General features: G+C 37.3%; 1 protein-coding gene across 2 annotated transcripts in view; it reads right to left on the bottom strand.

Annotated features, from left to right (window-relative positions):
* gpc5 (glypican 5) overlaps positions 1-20,126 on the bottom strand; it is a 118,554-nt gene that overhangs the window by 46,037 nt on the left and 52,391 nt on the right. The window contains exons 7-8 of one of the 2 annotated variants that reach the window (XM_020713154.2): positions 16,506-16,626; positions 4,434-4,543 (exon numbers count right to left, since the gene is read on the bottom strand). In XM_020713154.2, coding sequence (XP_020568813.1) covers positions 4,466-4,543; positions 16,506-16,626 — 199 coding nt within the window. In that variant the 3' untranslated portion in view covers positions 4,434-4,465. Of the gene's footprint in view, positions 1-4,433; positions 4,544-16,505; positions 16,627-20,126 lie in introns of those variants that run through there. The other variant, XM_011490229.3, reaches the window with a different exon arrangement.

Genomic DNA, 20,126 nt, shown 5'->3' with positions numbered 1-20,126 from the left:
CAGGTGAGTTGTATTAATTTACTGTAAAACCATTGTTTTTGGCTCAGGCGGTTTAAACGTCGCTTTGAAGGCCAAACGTGCAATTTGCAGTGTAATTTCTCACTCTGTTTGAGATGTTTAACGGAGAAGTAAATGTAGTGCAACTTGTTTTGAACATGCTATCAAATATGCAAGTTTTATTTTTTAGCATGCAAACCTTTAGTAAATTAGGCCTTTATTGCTGTCTAATATAACAATCCTAACTCCCTACTGTATCTTCCAAGGTTTTCACCCGAAAAAGTTTGAAGTAACTCATCTCCTCCACCACCTTTTGCCTAACTTGGCATGAAGTACTTTGTCGATAAGTGATCCCACTAACATATTGCCTCTGCTCCTTTGAGAGTCCTTCTCATTTCATCTGTCTTTAAAAACCTTTATTTGATTTATTGACTCAACCTTGATGCCTCAACTTGTGGGTCTTATTCAGGGACAAATGTGTTTCAGCTTTTCTTTCCTCCGATGTCTGTCTAAAGCACACTTTTGTTCCCCCTTCTCTTTTTCTCTAGGTTCTTGATTAACCTTTTCACGGTTAATTTGTATCTTTTCTTCTCTTTGTGGCCTTTAACATCTGCTGTGATTGCTCACAACTACCTGGTGGTCATCAGTAAAGTATATTTTTCACAATCGTCTCCCCTTTTCGAAAGAAATATAAAAGCTTCTCAATTTCTCAGAGATGTCTTTTATTGCCTGCAGGAAAGCTAAATTATTAAGAGCACTAAAACATTGTGAATTCCTTAAATCACACCAGACAACATATCTTCTGAAAATACCGTTTTTAAAATTCCTTTTTTTTGGCTTAGACACAAACATATTTGGTTTAAAAAACAAACAAACTCGGGCACGTGTAAGTAAACATTACTACAGCATTTTGAAAAAACACTACTATGGGTATTTTTATATAGGAAAATAAGGAGGTAATCTTAATCAAGTAGATTTTTGTCATTTGATTAACATTACTGACTAAAAACAGAATATTTTTTAATAAACAAGTGCGTAATTATAATGACATGGATAAAAATGTGGTTAAACCTGTAATATTCTAAATAAATCAAAAACCTGTCATAAATGAAAACAAAACTCATAAATAGATTATTATTTAAGCTGCAGTCCCATGTGATATTGCTTTGCATCATTTATTTGCATTGGCTAAACATTGTTATTCAATAAATCAAATCTTGCAAAAAAATATGATCAATGTCAGTTCATGTGTTTTAAAATATCAATGGGATATTTTGCATGTATGACCAAACTATTAATCAGATACAAGGTAAATGCTGTATGTTGATTTTGATTGATCAGCTGCCATGGCCTCGCTGATACACAGCGACGTGAAATCCTGACAGGGTTATTAGTCGCTGTAAATGACGCACACTTTTTTTTCCACTATGGGAGGACATTTGATTTTGATGTGTCCCTCCTTTGACCAGCAACCCCTCCAGACAAGCCAATGTTTTTAGGTGAGTGTGTGCAGTCAATCAGGGATGAGCAAATAATAGTACAACCCTTTAAAAACAAAGCTAAACCATAACACTACCGTAGCTTTTACAATGAGTTTATTCTTTCTCATTTTTTTATGTTTACTCATAGCAACTATTGAAAAGAAAACATCCCCAAAACGGTTATATGTATATCTCCTCTGACGTTTTTAAACAAAAACAAAAGAAAATGATGTTAGTGAAGGGGCTGCACGGTGGCACAGCGCTTAGCAATCTTGGCTCACAGAAAGAAGGTTCAAGATCTGGCTGCATGTTCTTCCCGTGCATGTGTGGGTTTTCTAAGGGAACTCCGGCTTGAATGTGAGAGTGCATGGGTGTGTGATTTGTAGCCCTGAGACAGACTGGCGACCTGTCCATGGTGACAGTCTGGTTAAGATGAATATTCAGGTCAGCAGTGACCCCTAAACCTTTCCTCATGTATCATCATTAGGTCGAAATGCCACTTTGTGCGATACTTCGCACCGAGCACCGGCACCATGTTCCATGTTGCCCTAGCTGCACTTTATCCTAAATGCTAATGAGCTTTGTTTGCCGGTTAACATGCTGCATTAAGAAAACATGATAGACACAGCGGCAGCCAATAGTGGCCAATTAAGGTATTTGACCACCATTCGGGAATGGTGTTCTCAGAATTTAATGTGGTGACTGACTTAAGAAATCTGTAGCTTTGAACAGAAATAATAAACTGTTTAGGGTAAAATAATTTCACAAATTTATGTTTTTTAATTATTATTTTTTCTGACTGGATCAGAACAGAGTTTCACACACTGCAAAAAAAAAACATTATGCCTTTCATAATCACTCATTCAGATTTCTCCCTTAACAACCATCCATTTAGTTAATTGATTTAGCTTCAGCGTGGCAGATGTTCTTCTCCTGTAATTTCACACAAAGAAGTCTCTGATATTGTAAGACAGAATATTGTTTCAGAAAGGTTTTACAGGCGTCAGTCTGTTATAGCTGGATTTCTTTTCTCTCCATCTCTCTCTCAAGCCACCTGTCACTCAGCTACCTGGCTCCCTCTCGCTCAAGAATGACTGAATGTCATGTTTGAGGTCACTGATCTGCTCAGTGAAGCCATTAAGGCTGGAAAGAGGCTTTGTGGAGGTGTGCAAATGTGGATGTGTTCTCCTGTGCCTGATAATGTAATTCCTGTGTCAATGGGAAAAATAACGACTTGGTCTCTTTGATTTGACCACCCTGTTCTGAGAGCCCTGTACACAGAGCACTTAAATGCAAATGCTGGACAGGAGGAGGATGTTGCAGTGTTAGGCGTTGTAGCAAAAAAAATATGACTAAAGGACTAAAAAACACTATGTACAAATATCCTAGAATTTGCCCCAAAGTGTCCAGATGGAAGAGGTGCAAAACCATTTATATTGAAGAATTCTAGTGATTTTGATTTAAATAACTGATTGGACAAAACATAAGGCCTTATCACACAGCCGCTACGTACAATTTGCCCGTTGTTGGAGGAAATTTTGGTCTTTCATGATACATGCTTTATATACGTAATTCATAAGTGTTTCTTGCGTTTGTCATTCGTTCATGTGCGCAAATGTCCGTCAATGGTCTTAGCCAAAGGATCTTTACGTATATTCGGTTTTGAGCTGTTCAAAATTTTTGGTCAGTTGAGAATTGCACAATTTATGCATTTTATCGCAGTTTATATGCAATTATTAAACCACACCTAATTGTGTGTGATGCAAATTTGTGGCTTTCCATGACCGTTCAATGTATGCCCTTGTATGACTAACGGACTTTACACGCATGCACCACACAACTATAACTTTCATATTTCGTATACGGTGCACGTCTCATTTATGTTATTGACGCACGAATCACTAATGAATTGCATATAAACAGTGCAATAATTACGCAGGATTTATGCGCGATTGACACATTGTGTGACGGGAATATAAATCAGCCGATCTTTTACCCCTCCAGCAGTCTACACCGAGTGGGGGTCTCCCACCCAGAGGGCGCTGCACAGAAGGGGAGGGGGGCCGGGTACAGCTGACGCGGGTGCAACTCTTTAGGCATGCCAGGCCCTTCTCATGGTTTTCCCAGCTACGGCTATTGCCAGGGGCGATCCTTGCCGAGAGCATTACAAGGGCCTGCGGTGGGTGCTGACCATGGTGCTGACGCAATGTAGTTTCTGCCCAGTGCTTTGGGCTCTGGCGCCTAGCAGCTGACTTAGAACTGCTGCAAACCTGAGGAATCCGACTGTTTCATTAAAATGTAGCATCACGAGAGTCTGCGACGGGTGCTGACCATGGTGCTGATGTGATGTGATTTCTGCCTAGTGCTCTGGATGTGAAAGGGAAGAAATTCAATGAAGCACATGTTTACGTGTTCTTTGCATGGTTTATTTATTCTTCTTCCGAGGTTTTAACAAGGTTCATTCGTAGTACATCTCTGACAATTTCACATAAAAAAACAGAACTTTTCTAATTTTTTCCACATATTTTTATGTGTTACCAGTTTTCATTTGTGAAATATGCGCAAAGTGTACATAGCAACAGTGTGACACAGCCATAATGTTCATATAAATGCGCCTTTTTTTGCCTTAAACATCTTTTTTTTTATATATCTCTGAGGTCTGTTCTATGTACAGCACAAACTTCCTGGTCATACCCACCAGGCTCACATTACCTATTGAGGCAAACTGACTCATCTGTCTTCACCGCCCCATGAAGAGCATATTCTGACAGCATGCATCACAGTATATGGCTTAGCACTTTTGACTGTAGAAGAATGAGAACTGCAGCAAAACACAGTAAAGCCTCCATCAAAAATTTACTGGCACAGACACGCTATGACTGCATGATATCTTCTTTACCCGCAGCAAAAGGAAAGCCCAGAGCATAATCAAGGACACCAGTCATCCTTCCCACATTTTTTTTTCCTTTCCTGCCATCTGGAAAACGCTACTGGAGCATTAAATTATGCACCAACCCGTTCAGTAGCAGCTTCTCCCCACAGGTTCTAAGAACAGTCAATAATGCCTGCAAACACAAAAAAACTGTTTATGTAATTAACAGCTTTTGGATGATTTTTATTTTAATGATAAATGACTGTGAAGCAGGTGAAAGGGAACAACAAAAGCATTTCTGATCAACTACTGCATTTATTTCTGACTGCTGAGGCTTCACTTTTATTTATTTAAAAATGGGCCTTTTTTAGCAAATGTGATAAAGAATGTGACATTTATCTTGTAGATATAAGAGTATAATCAGGGCTTATTCTGCTAAAAGACCTGTTCGGTCTACAGGTAAAAGAGCACACAAGAAATTCAAAGTTTCACTTGGCAAGTGACAAATAAAAGCTACTCATTTGTCATCAGGCTGTGGATTGTGTACAGGATGTGTTTCCTAAAGAGGTGCAGGGTGTCATGTGGCAAAGTGAATCACACCTTCAGTAGATGCAAGGGATGAATCATGCTGTGACCGGATTTTTAAGCTTATTAGCATTCTCTTTGAACTCGTTCTACTATGTATGGAGGGCGGTAAGGAGTCCTTACAATGATCATATTTGCCAGTCAGAGGGGGAAAAAAAGTGTCAGGATATGTGTCAGCTCCCAAGACGCACACTGTCACTTCCTATCTCCCTTCCTGCAGCAGCACCACTGACAGCATGTTTATCCAGACCAGGAGCAGCAACCGCTACCAGGCAGCAGGTCACTCATTTAGAGGCCTAAGTGAAAATCACCATATGGTTCATGCTTTTGCTCAAAGTCGTTAAATTATTTAAGCCTCTGCATTTGCTTAAATATTTAGAAAACAAGCACATATGAAACAATAGTTACAATAGTTACAAAAGAGCTTTTGGGGAACGAGTTCACTCTAAAACCCCAAGCTCCAAATTTTAAATGTCTTTGGAATTACTAGCTTTTGGTCTTGAGCAATACTTGATAGTATCAATCAATCCCTTTATTTATACGGCACCTTAAAGACCCACTCTGACTAAATTTTGTTTTTGGTGTTTTTAAAATGTTTTTTTTCCTCATGATGGAGAACATAAGAATTTTGAGATTAACAAATCATTTCTGAATGTTTATTGATTCAAACTGTTGTGAATCAGGAACAGATAAAAAAAAACAGTTGGAAAAAGCCTATAGGTGTGCCACAAGCTCCCTACTCCGCCTTATTCTGATGCATCCTCCTGCAGACAAATAGATCCGTGTACGCCTTTGTTTGCCTCATCTGTACTGGAATTCGGCTCAAAACTGGATAGCTCCAATATTGCTTGCCATTTTTGTTGCTACAGTAATGTTAAGTTGGGGGAGTGAAAGGCTGTAAGCTAGTGGGAGAGGACGTAAACAGATGGATGATGGGAAGGGTGCCACCAGTCCTTCACGCAACTTAGATGTAAATTTCTAATGTACTATTGCCGCTTTGCAGAAACTATGTTGTAAAAAACGACAAAGGTTTTTGGATTTTGGCTAAATACGGCATAATCATAATTAAAAGACAATAGAATAAAAGATGATCGGGTGGGACTTTAAATTTAGGAGGTTTTGTCTTATTTGCTAAACGAGTTTTTAAAAACGGACAGTGAGGATTCCTGCTGAATGCTATAATGCTATACAACTGTTCAAATAAATTATATCTTGGTTCTATCTTATTGTAACCATTTTTTTTTTTTTTTTTCAAACCATCCTCTCGTACCACAAAACATCAAATTCCAGAATAAACCCTGTTTGAAATAAAAAAAAAAGGTTATCAATCGTTTGTTCTTGTTTTACTAAACAGGAACTTGGCAACATGAGGAACAACAAACTCCTTTTTAAAAGGGCTAGTCCTTCCTCCACACATACTGGAGGACATAATGACCAAGAGTTGTTTAGTGTCCTAGCTGAAGATATAAAGAAAAGAGACTTGGACTGATAAGGTGTCTTCACTAGAAGGTTTCTTTAAGGTGGAAGATTTTTTCCCTGTAGAATGCCCTGCAGCAGCCTCTGCTTTGGAAGGTCATGGTGGTTCTGGGTTGTATGTTTTGAGCAGTTGAATGCAGCTGCACTTTCGCCTGAAGCCAGAGCTTTCTGAGCCAATTCAGTACAGGTGCAAACGAAGTGGGTGCGCCCCTGAGCGGTATCATAATCAGTCGATAAGAAAACAGTCCTGCATTCTGCTGTCATCAGAAAAAAGAGACCCAATTATTCCCAGAAATGTAAAACACAAGTGGATTTTCAAAAATTGCAACACGTTCTGTGAATAAGACTTGATGTTTGATATTTGTTTAACAAGAAAAGGGTTGAAGAAAGGCACAGTGCAGCACAAAAAATGATACACCTCGTGTGTCTAAAGATTCATAACCCCGTATTGTAACAGTATCTGTCCAACACAAAAGGCCTCCAGCTCTCATCTGTTTGCTCAGCTGCTTGACAGGACAAGTTAAAAAGAAATTGAGATGAAAATAAAAACGTTTCAAAATATTTTTATCAATTTCCTGTTTTTAATCACTTTATTACAGTGACCCTGAATGGAAATAACACCAACAAATAATTTAACGCAAGAACATCTTAATGATCACAATGACAATTAAAGAAGCAAAATAATTAATAAATAAAAAACATTAGATTTTAGAAATCAAGTCAAAAATCCAGAAACCAAAACACACAAAAATTACCAAATTACCGGTAAACAAAATAAAAATGAAACATTTCGGAAAATTAGTATGGAGCTTATCCAGTAAAACTACATGCTTGTTTCCTTTTGGTTGAAATGATGGACAGATCTCATCATCCAATCGGTGATCCCGATAGAAAATAAAACATTTCAGAAACCAAAGGTGATGTCCAGAAATGAAAATAAAACATTAAAACATGAAACAAAAGAAGCAACCACAAACTATTTCACTTTTTAACATTTCTTTTTGAAATTCCTTTTTTTTTTAAACATTTTATTTTAATTTTTTTTTAATTTTTTTGGAATTCTGTTTTGGTTTCTGAAAGTTTGTTTTCATTACTAAGATGTAATGTTTTTTTTATTCATTTATTTAAGTTGTCATTATGATCTTTTTATATGTTTCAGCGTTGAGGGATTTGTTGGTGTCTTTTGCACTTCAAGGTAGTACTTTACCATCAATAAAGTACAGTGGCAAAAAAAGCATGTTTCTTATAAATTGTACTTCTTTTGCCCTTTCCTTTTCTTCTTAAATGAAGAAAATTCCTATTCTATTAAAATGAAAAACAAATCTGCCATAATTTTTAACCAAGAACACAGAGGATTATGCTGCTCCTTTGAGTGTGGACATGTGCACTCACCTGATAAAGTTATCTACAGGTGTGCAGCTTAGCTAGATTTGTCTATGGAATGTTTTTATTTACTGTCCTGGCCTTATCTTGCAGTGTAATGAATGCCACAATGAGCATAGGTTAAACAAATCATTATGCTGCACGCTGCAGTCTTAATGCACTGCACCATGGGACTTTGTTTGGAGGGGGGCTTTGGTGCAGCAGGTGTCGGGATTTGTCTCCCAGAGGACTTACTTTCACAGTTTGCTGTGACATGTTGCTCTTTACCAGCAGGAATTATTACAACAAACCCAATTCATGTTATGTTTTAGTAGTGTTGAAGAAAAAAAAATGCATACATAAATAAAAAAATAGGAAAACACACAGAAGCCTCCGTACACCCAAAAGCCTAAATATTGCTCATGAATAGCATTGCCTTTGTTCCCGTGCAGGACTTTCATAACATTCAAATGTTTAGTTGTGGTATGCAAATATAGAAGCACAACAAATAAAATCTGAATACACTCTCAGTGTTAATGCTTTGGAGTAAAAGGAGAGGGGTTATGAATAATTCACAAGCAAAACTGCTGGTCAACCACCACATCAATGGCTGGTAAATAATTCAGCCTGCAGACTGGGTGAGGAGCTGCTTGCCCCTGATTTCTGATTGAGAGACACAGGACAGGGCCTACTTATGGATTCTTGATGGGTTTTACCACATCAAGAGGGGAGGACAGCCAAAGAAGAGAGGAGTCCACAAATAATTCATAGGAAGGAGCTGCTGATGAGCAAAATGATGAAATCCAAAGTTTGTTCACTTAGATTGCATGATGAATTTGTCAATAGCCGCATTACTGTTTTGTGTGGGTTTTTTTTTTCTGCAGTCTTGGCAGAAGAATAGTAATGACGCATTTCCATTCTGTCCAGGGGAAACTAGGAGCCGTTTTTGCGTTTAGAGTCAAGGTCAGTGGCAAATGAATAGCAACAGCAAACAGCAATTGTGGGATGTAGATAAGAAAATTCAGAAAATAAAATCAACCCTTGCCTGGACGCACAACTCCCTACACAAATGTGAAAACGCCCCCAACAGAGAACGTCTTACAGAATCTCCCCCTTTTGCTTACAAACCACACATCAGCATTCATTCAATAAATTCTCTCCAAGCGCTCACACAAGGCACGGTGGCGTTCATGTGCTCCTGTGCATTCACGTCCCGGCACCTTCCATTATAATGAGTTGCACCAATGTTATAGTGACTTACAAGACTAATATGGTGTGAAATATGCAAGATGTGGGCACGCTCACCCATGTGTACAATGGAATCAGAGTGCGCACTGGTATATGTAATTGATGTTTTTGCTGGTCATACTGTAAAATGAACTGTCATTAAACCCCCCCCCCAAACTACCTCCCAACACTCCCACACACATATGCATGTGCCTTAGATTTCAAACATTAGCTGCATTTTTAATCAGGAGAAGAGCATCCTTTGTGAGCCTCCACCTTGAACTGCCACATTTCTGCCTGATTAGCTCTTCTTCAGGCAGACTGTGGTGCAAAAGCATAAAGAACATCACGTAGCGTGTGGGATCATCATCTTTTGAACAGCAGAAGAATGAGTTTGGAGTTGATAGAATGATGATTCCAGTCAGGCGCAGAGGAGGACACTTGTGCTCCACTTTAGCACTTGGTGAGATGCCAATCAGAATTGTTTGCAAATCCAGTCCCACAGAGACGATATGATGGTTTCATGCAAACTAGACTCAAGGACTGTGATCAGGCACACAAGCCGCCACAGGAGCTGTGCATATAACTGCACCACATCTCCACCTTTTGCTAACCTTTTTTTTTTTTTTTTTTTTTTTGCTTATAGGTAAAACCAAATAAATTCAAGGTGCCATTGTAGCTAATTATAGTCTCTGCCAGTTCTCAAAGTTCTGGCTCCATAGTTTAAAGGTTTCAAGGCCTGCTAGCTTACTTCAGTGTCCCTAATGACCGCTTTTTTTTTAAAATCAAAACCAAAAACGACAGTTCATTTCAATAAGTTCACGCTCCATAATTAAAAGCAGAGTTTACAGGCATATTTGAAAGCATGAACATTAAGGAAATGCAAGTCAATGCAAATCATTCATCAAGCATACTTCACTAATTGGATTAATTATTTACTGCCAGCAATACTTTTTTCTTTAAAAAAAAAAAAATCAGGCTTTGCACACCCACACACGTTAAGTGCATGATTTAACACTATACTGACAGAAAAATGAAATAAAAAAACATAAACACTTAATAAATGTATGAGTATACCTGCTTCACGTCAAGGTGTTTAATGTTATTCATTAGTGGATTCATTAGATGACCTTACTTTGCTTTTAAAAAGCCCAATTTGCATGCTTGTTGTTGGTTGGTTGGTCAAAAAATATGAAGAAATTTTGTCAAAAGAGAGACAAACATTAAATTGTAATTGCAGGTAATTGAAAGAAACCTATGGAATTCTTTTTTTTTTAGATATGGAAAATGAAAAATGCTGCAGTTAGGATCCAGTCAAATGTGTTGTCCTAAGGTTCTTTAGTGCTTGGTGCTACAAAACAGAGGGAAAAAAATGTTTAACTGTATTTAAAAGACTGCACGCACATTCTGTCAACAGCCGTACACCACATCAATACGCTTTTTCTAACGTCAGAGGTAAAACTGCCTTTTTGGCAAACTGCATAACAATGTCTTTAAATAATAAATTTTAGTGATAAACACTTACAAATGTTTGAATTTTTTTTTGTTTTCTTCAGTTTTAGTTTTTTAGTTCAGGATTTATACTTTGAAGAAATCTGTTTTACTGTACTTTTAAAAAGCAGCTTCACTTTTCCTTCATTTTGAGATCCAGTCTGATGAAAAATGTGTCTTTAACATGTTCTTGTGGCATTTTTCTGATGATGGAGGACATTAAGCTCAAAATTGCATTTCTGAGTATTTCTTTATTCAAATTGTGAATGAGAAGCAGAAGAAAAAAAAGCAGTTTGAAAAAGAGTTTATTTGTAACGTCAAATATGCTGGGCGGGCCACAAGCTCCCTGCTTTAAGCTTTCAGCAATGGGGAGAGGAAGGGGGGCGGGATTCCTCTGCACCCACAAGTCAGAGGTAATTTTCTAATGAACTGCTGCTTCTCTGCAGAAACTATGTTCTAGAAAAAACAGATTGTTTTTTTTTATTTAAAAGGCTACTGGTAAACCACTTTTACAAAAGATGATCAGAGTGAGACTTTAAAGACAATTTAAGAAAAAAAGGTCAAATAAAAGCTTGTTCATGTGCTAGCTGCTTCATCCCTGAACTTCCTGACATGCTTTAACATCACACAAGAGGAGGAAGCTTACTGTTGGCTCGACTGTGTTGACATGTCCTGGGTGTACTCATGCAGATACTCAGTCAGAAATGTTTACCAAAGGAATCTTCTCCCAAATCCTGTTTGGAAATTTCAATTTACCATATCAGAACAAATTCTATAAGCTTTTTAATACAATTTATATCTAATCTAGGGTAGCAATATAAAGCAAACACACTATAGAGATGAAATATATATAGTGTCAGCAAATTGTTAGCTGATATGAGGCTTACAGCTCGCACAACAAACCCCCTTCCTCTGAGAATCAGTTTGACCCAGCGTCGGAGTGCAATTTGTCTTGTGTGTGTGGTTTTTCTCGGACTTGTTTGCAGCTAGCTTTTGTTGAAATCAAATCCAAGAAATAGCCAGGAATGGCTTCCAGCATGGAACAGCTCATTGAGCATTGATCTAGAAGGTCACAGCCACGACTTAAACAGACAGGGGTCACCATTCATCCTCCAGCATTTATTCTTTTTCTGTCTGCAAGTGCTGCAAGCCTAGACAAACTGCACTTGTGCAGAAGGGTAAATGTTAAATTTCAACACAAGGAGGTTTTAACTCCAAAATCACTCTTTAGAGGGATCTCAGCTAGCTTTGAGCAGACTGCTGCACTGAATCTTCACTCCTAAGAGGAACACGTAATTCCTACTTTTACAAAATAGCAGCTGAATGGCGAAAAAACATGTTAATGCATCGTTAAAGTATATAATATTTCCAAATTATAGCAATCTTCAATACTATTGGTAATACTGAATGCTCATTATTCATTATAAAATTACAAATTGAGTTTTTCAAAACTACAGGTCTCTCAATAAAGAAGAGAACAAATTAAGGAAAATAAATAACATGTTAAATCCAAAAATAAACAGTTATGGCAAAACAAACAGAATTCCTGTGTTTCCTCCATTTATTTAGTACAATGTCATGGAGTGTTTCATTTGCAAATAGCGAGCACTATCTTTGGTTTATTTTGGGGTGGATTTTTTTTTTGTGTCACACTGGTTGATGTAACACCTTTTCTGAGTTTATCAAAGGGGGTGGGAGAGGTTCAGCTGCGATGCTGAGCTCTGAGACGAGTCATGCGGGTAAGAGGCTTCTGTTACTTTATACAGCTGCCTTGATAATTTATGATGTGATGTGTCACTTTTGACACAGCTGCCATGTTGGGAAAAGTTGTTGTTGTTTAACAGCACAGCAACTGTGTCAAAATCTGTACAACATAAAAGTGTGAGGTTATTATAGAGATTGTGCTGGGAATTGCTCTTTTTTTTAACGTGAAACAATGCCATGGTAACCCTTTTTTAAACAAAGAATAATGTGACAAAAATATCTGTGCATGTTTGGTGGGAACTAAACAGAACTTCAAACTAAAAGTAAAGAAATTATGATAGGAAATCAAACTTTGTTTAAAAAAAAACATTTGGAAGTTTGCTTTAACCCTTGTGCTATCCTATGACCCCACCCTTAAATTGAGGTGTTATTCCTACCATGACAAAGGTGGATAAAGGTGGAAAGATTTCATGTAATCCATGGACACCAGTGAAGATCACAAATCATTGAAGAAAAAAGGTTCAGAGCACTGTCTAGTGGGTCTAGATGACCCAACTCCCAACGTTAAAGTGCCTAGGATAGCACAAGGGTTAAAAAGATAACTTTATTTTATTAAACCCTTTAACCGGTGATGTCACCAGCGACATCCAAATAACGCACGCTCTGTGACCTACCGTAACTGCTCAGCAGCTGATTCTGATGAGAAGAAAAACACCTTTTCATATCAGCTTTGCACCAACACAACTGCCTGTATGGGTGGATGTGGGCAGGCAAAAAAGTGGGCAAACCTGCACAGGGGACAATGGTGGTCCGCACACATATACAATACATACATACATATATATATATATATATATATATATATATATATATATATATATATATATATATATATATATATATATATATATATATATATATATATATATATATATATATATATATATATATATATATACACAATATATATATACACAATATATACATATACAATATCAATATAGAACACTCAGTGAGCCTGTAGGGTGAAAAGTTCATGTATTTTTTTTCTATACGCATGCTGCGGGGGACAGGTCTTAGTGAAGCTTCCACCACATTGCTAACTACTTGCAAACACAATGCAACCCACGACAAAAAAAAAGTAAAATGTGAGAACTCAGAAAGGTCATACTAATCAAAGTAATCTAAAACGGCTAATAAACCTTCAGAGCAGGAATAGATGGTTTCCCAGAGCAGAGGAAGAATGTCTGTTCTACGGATAGGAAAAGACAACCACATCAGCATAGAGAAAGAGGAAAAAAAACATTAATTGCTAAAAGGAAGTTATTGATAATGGAGCCCCATGCACACACATATAACACTTGCACTTTTTTTATAACAGTTTTTGTTTTTTAGGGCTAGCAACTAATTTTTAATTTCTGACTATGATTATCATTTTTAGTTGATTGTATATCACTAAACAAATACTTATCTAAAAACTCCTCTTACTTTGTAATAAAGTCATGTGTGAAGTCAGACGCATAAAGGAAAGCGTTATTTTTGTTATAAGGCTGTCCTTCATGCAGCTGGCATATCCTCATAAAGGGTCTGCTTGCTTCTTTGTTGTTTTGAAGAGCAGGAGATTGCAGTGAATGGAAAGAAAAGAGAGCAAACAATGAAATTGAGAAATGCATGTCTGAGAAAGATTGAATTTCTGGGAAACAGCTTTTAAGTGCCTGGATGAAAACGCACTTTCAGAATTACTGGTATCTCCATAATACTGTATGTGCCGGTTCAGAATCTCAGTAAATTAATTTGTTTTGGGGGAGAAAAGGATGCAAATAATGCAAAGTTAACATTCTGTCCCAATCTTGCTCCTTCTGGTCCAAAAATCTAAACTTTGAGATCCCAAACTCAGATCAGAGTGAAGTCACTGAATGGTAACAAAGCAGAGACACCTAAAAAAAAAAAGAGCAAACTGCTCCTATGGTAGATTAATTTTTCTGTCCCAACAAACATAGAGTAGAGCTCTTCCCGTCAGAAGCTGCAGCAACAGACCAACTAAAAGGATTTACATTCCAATGAATCCGTCCAGGGATTTCTGTTAATTAACTTCAGACATTTCTTTTTGTTTGCGTAGCAATAAGCTGCAATTTTTCTCAAACAGAAATGTTTCAGAAAAATGTGACAGGCTGAGTTACATCAGTTGGAAAAAAAGGACTGCTAAATAAAGAACTGCAAGGCTGAAAATGTAATAATGAAAAAGATGTATAAATGTGCAATGGAAAACTGACCATTTATTTGATTAAATTTAAACTTGTAATTAATACAGAGGCAAGAGTAACACACAAATGCTTTAAAGTCCCCCTCTGATTATCTTTTGATTTATTTTAAAAGAGTACCCAGTGGCCTTTTAATGATGATTATGTCATGTTTTTGTCCGAAATATAAAAACTTATGTCAAGTTCTGGAACAAAGTTTCTGCAAATCGGCAGAAAAATTGTCGCCTCTGAGACTGTTGACGTGGAATAAGCCCACCTCTGTTTCCTAACATTCATCTGTTTAAACTCATTCCCACCATAGCTTACAGCCCCTCACAACCCCAAGCTAACATAACCAGTGCAAAAAAAAAAAGCGAGCAATATAGAAGCTGTCCAGTTGTACAGTTTTAAACCAGAATCCAGACATGGAAAACAAAGACATACGTGGATCTATTTGTCTAAGAATGGATGCATCAGAATGGAGCAGAGCAGGGAGCCTTTGGCCCGCTGTAGCGCCTCCATGCCACACCTAAGCTTTTTTCCAACAGTATTTTTTCATCTGCTCCTGATTCAGAATGATAAATAAAGAGATACTCGGAAAGTAGATTTAAGCTCAATTTTTTAAAGCAACACTAAAAACACTAATACACTGAAAACACATTTTTCATTGGAGTGGGTTTTCAAGTGCATGAAGTGTTTTTGTTGTATTTTCAAACTATAATTTGCTACTGTTTACCCATGTTTGTATCAAGGCTTAATAAACTAGTGAAAAAGAAAAAAGGCACACAGACAAAAAAACAGTTACTAAAACCTGCAGAAGAAGCTATTCAAATAAAGAAATAGTAGCTCAATTATGGTCGTCGGGATTACAAATCACCAATTGCTTAATAATTCGGGGCACTAATTGCAAGAATGTGCAAGGTCAAAAGCTTTTTAATTTATGTAATCATTACCTGAATACAATCTGCTGTCTAAAACAGGTAAAAAGATTTGTACTGAAGATTTAAAAAAAAGGAAAGAAAATTACAGTTTGGGTTTTAAGTTGCACTTGGTGATGCACTTGCTCTCAGCAGATTGTGTGTGATTACATAATCTGCACTGAGCTCATAATCATGATCTGTTTCATAGTACTTACAGTAAATCACATGGAACAGATAAACTATTTCAGAGTATTAAAGATTATAAAACAATCTTCTTTTCCCTGTAACTAAAAAAGAGAAAACAAAATCACAGATCTGCATTCAAATCACGTTTAAAATGAAACCAGAAAAAAAGAGAACACGTCAAAAACTATTATCCACAACGAATGTCAACAAAATAGATCCGAGGCTCTCAGATGGTTATGATATAGATTTATGAGCTCTGACATCCAACAGATGGCGAGAATTAGTGAAGGAGGGGATGCCAACGTGAGGTCAACAGAAATGCCCTGGCCTTCAGCCTATCATTTGCAAGAACAAAGTAGCACGTGAAGACATGGGAAGCTGCATCCGCTGCGCTGCAAAAACCCAGAGGTAGCCAAGGCAGCTGTTACCAAAGCTACAGAAAAGAAAGTGCTAAACTGCTCTAATCTCATCATCCTGAGAGATAAGCAGCTGTAAGAGAATCCATGGCAGCACAAATGGACAAAGAAGCAGACCGGGACATTGAAAGCTGCATTGATTTTGAAATAGAGCAGAAAAGAATTTTGTAAATATGAAAACACACAAAACAGATTCAATGGGTTTTTAAATGTGTAATGATTGATTTTTTTCCCCATGTCTAGAAATGATGGTGTATTTAAGGGCATTTTTCTCAAATGTGAAGAGTTTTCTGTGATATCAAAGGTAATATAAGTTTTCATCCTCTTGAGAAATACTGTCAAAAGGATTTTGCCTTTGCAGGTTGAAGAATTGGACTTGTAAACAAAAAAATAAGTATAAGATGGTTGCTGCAGGGGGCAAAAGCTACTGTGTGACCATCAGAATGGAGCTTTGGAATATACACTTACAAGAATTGACTGATGCAGTAATTCATAAAACGATACGGTACATCACTCAGTAAAATATTAAAAGGATTAGCAAGTGTCACCTGGTTGATGTGTTTGAGTTTGTCGATGATCTGGTTTATCACAGGATCGGTTCCCTTCACCTTCACCTCAGGATTAGCACTTTGAGCTCTGACTCCACTTCCAACCACCCGAACTGTGTAGCTGTAAAGAAAAACAACATAAAAAGCATTATGGATTGTTATTTATCCTTTTGCTTCTGATAACTTTGGCGCTGAAACATCATCTTTGACATCAACAAGCTCTTAACACTGACATCTCTAATCTAATGCCACCAAATTATCGAACACAAAGAAATTGGATAGAAATTTGCAGAGCTTTTATCAGAAACAGCTAAGTTAAGTATAAGTTCAAATATAGTCTTTCTTAAGCTTTTATTTTTTATTTTTTCCCCTCAATTTAAAACAGAAAATGTATGAGTCTTAGAACTAAACAAAATGCTTTGTCCTCACAATGGTATCTATGTATTTGTGTATCCTTGCATGCAGAACCCAAGGTAGGCAGTTTCTCTCATGATTATTAAAGAACTTTGGAATTTAAACTGAACTACAATTATGCCGTTATACTCCCAGCTTTGTAACCTTCAAAAGTCAATTTCTTTGTATTTACATTGTTATGTACTTTATTCATTCATCTTCTACTCTCGTATTTTCCCTTTCAGGGAAGGCAAGGCAGGGAACATCCTGGACAGGTCGCCAGTCTGACGTACGGCCAAAATCTCACACCCATGCACACATTAACACCTATATATGGAAAATTTAGAGTAACATTTAACATTTGAAACATGTTTTATGTACTTCAATTCTACCGTTTAAGTAGTTTCTACCATTTAAATGAATAAACAAAACTTTGGTAATAAAATGTTTACCTTTTAAAGACCCAGTGAGGAAAAATTGTGTTTTTGGTGTTTTAACATGTTCTTGTAGCCTTTTTCTCATGATGGTAGACATATATCAATAAAATTAAGATTTAAACTGTACTTTTGAGTATTTCTTTATTCAAAGTGTTGTGAATCAGAAGCAGATGAAAAAGTGCTTTTTGATCATATTGAAAGATCATAGGTGTGACGTAGAAGTTAATAAAGCACGCCACAAGCTTCCTGCTCTGCTCCATTCTAATGCATTCACTTGCAGACAACTAGATCCATGTACGTCTTTGCTTTCCTCGTCTGAACTGGAATCTGGCTCAAAACTGTTCGGCTAAATAGCTCCAATTTTGCTCAGCTTTTTTGTTAGATGTGCATTTCTGATGAACCACTGCTGCTCTGCAGAAACTATGTCCTAGAAAATGACAGTTTTGTTTTTGTTTTGTTTTCCAAAAACAGCATAATTAGAATTGAAAGACCACTGGGAACGCATTTATAATAGACCAAAAGAAGATCGGAGTGGGTCTTTAAATATTGGAGGTTTTGTCTTATGTGTAAACATAAATGATAAAGTAGCACTCTTATTTTGATATAGTATACATAAATGGAAAATGGCATATACTTCTATAGTTCTTTTCTTCCTCTATTAAGGCCCATGGCATTTTACAGTCCCATTCACCCATGCACACACACAGTCACACACTGATGTGCACACAGGGGGTATGTGGGGTTCAGTGTCTTGCCCAAGGACACTTCAACACACGGGCAGGCAGACTTTGCTGCAACTTCCCAATCAGAGGTCAACCACTTTACCTCTGCACCCCATTACTGTTGAATCTGTCTAAATTCTTCACAAAGAATCCCTTGATTAAATTTATTTTTTGTTTTTCTTTTATTGTCACTTCTTCAGCAGTGCAAAACTCAATTTAAATCGAGAAACGGAACTTACTTTGCCACCTCTGAGGAACGCGCTGGCGACGCGTCTGAAAAACAAACTAAAAAAACTCACACTGAATTAAATCTAATCTATTATCTCGTCCACTCATATGGGAGCTCCACAAAAAAGATGATAAATATTCTGAACTCACACAAAGGTGATGGCAAAACTCATTTGCAGTCATACCCTTGAGTTAAAGCAGGATTTGGAATGTGAGGACATGAGTCACGATGTGTGCAGGAAACTGCGTCTGTCTGCTGTGGTGCTTGGCTGCTGTTTATATGGATGGTTTATGAAAACTATATATCAAGCTTGCATGTGATACCTTTCCGAAATTGAACTATTAAACGGCACTGGATGTACAACATACTCCACACAACTGTTCATTGTTGTTACAGCCTGGTAATAGGCTTCAGATCAGCTCAAGGCCTTCTCCCTCTTTAGTTTCTCTTCAGTCTGTCAGCAGTAATGCCTGTGGCCGTGGCTGCAGGTGAATAAAGGCAATACACTGCGTCTTAATCTCCTCCACAAGATTTAATCAACCTCAAAAACCAAGGCAGAGTCCCTAATTACCACAATACCTCAACTCTTTGGTGCTGTGTGTGATTGGTGCAGTTCTGGCAAAATACAGACGGAAAAAAACATCTATCTGTGCATAAATACAAAAACAAAACCTAGAAAAGGACACAAGGTGGGGCTTACAATGCGGCAGCTATGTCGAGAACAAACAGTGCAATTTAAAAAGATAGAAATGTAAATAAAAACACAGGCAACAAAAGAGTTTCATTTATTTCAAAGTACAGGTGGGTGGAGGTGTTCAACAATCCAAACGTCTAAACAGACAGACAGACAGACAGACAGACAGACAGACAGACAGATAGAATGGGAATAATGTACTCTAAAAGAAAATAATTAAAAACAAAACAAAAATAATAATTGATAATATTCCAGGAATGAATGAGGCTATGAGGCTGCAAAAACAAAACCACCTTAACCACCTTGTTTTTTAAGGTCACCATTCTTATACTAACACAATGCACACATATTATGCACATGTTACAAAGTCCTATCTGCAGATCAGTGGCTGGGAAAGGCTCCAGCAACCCCATGACTCAGAAAGGGGTTAACCGGGTTTAGAAAATGGTTGGATGGATGGAATTAGTTTGATTCTATCAGTCAGAACAATTTGTGGATCTAAGGCATCTATCTGAGATTGTAGACAGCTCTTCATCTCAATCCTGTTTAAATGACACAGGTCAACTGACGCTGTTAACCAATCAGATTACAGGAGAAAAGAGCAGTCCACAGATGTCAGGGTCAACGCTGTCTTCTGTGTTCTAATATCTCCAATGAAAAATACAGTTAAAGATTATCCATTAAAATAAAATGTATTGAAAATATTTTCTGCAAAACCCTAAAGATTTGACCATTTTGACAATGTTACCCACTCAAACTGTTTCTCACAACTGAAACAGTTTCTGATAAAACAAAAAAACACCTTATAGTGCGGTCAATCCATGATTCTCTACATCTTCATCGAATATTAAAAAGAAAAATAGATTTAAAATTTGCTTTATGCTCAGGGCCTGTTCTGCAACAGGTTGAAGGAGTGCAGAAATGGTAAAGATTGACTGGAAGCAAAACGTGCACAAGTCAGTCAATTATAGCATTTATTACCCCCACATCTACCTTTTTAAAATCATTTAGTGTGACTGATTGGACGTGAGTTTTTATTTAACAGGAAAGGATAGATTTCATAGCCCACACGTCGAGCTGTCGGCAGGTTATTTCGCTGCATGTCAGCATCTTCTAACATTTTCCTCCACGGTAACCTGGCTCCTT

The sequence above is a fragment of the Oryzias latipes genome, chromosome 3, assembly GCF_002234675.1.
Source record: "Oryzias latipes chromosome 3, ASM223467v1".
NCBI lineage: Eukaryota > Metazoa > Chordata > Actinopteri > Beloniformes > Adrianichthyidae > Oryzias > Oryzias latipes.
Note: the sequence above shows the minus strand (reverse complement) of the source record. Positions and strands in the feature narration are given on the sequence as shown.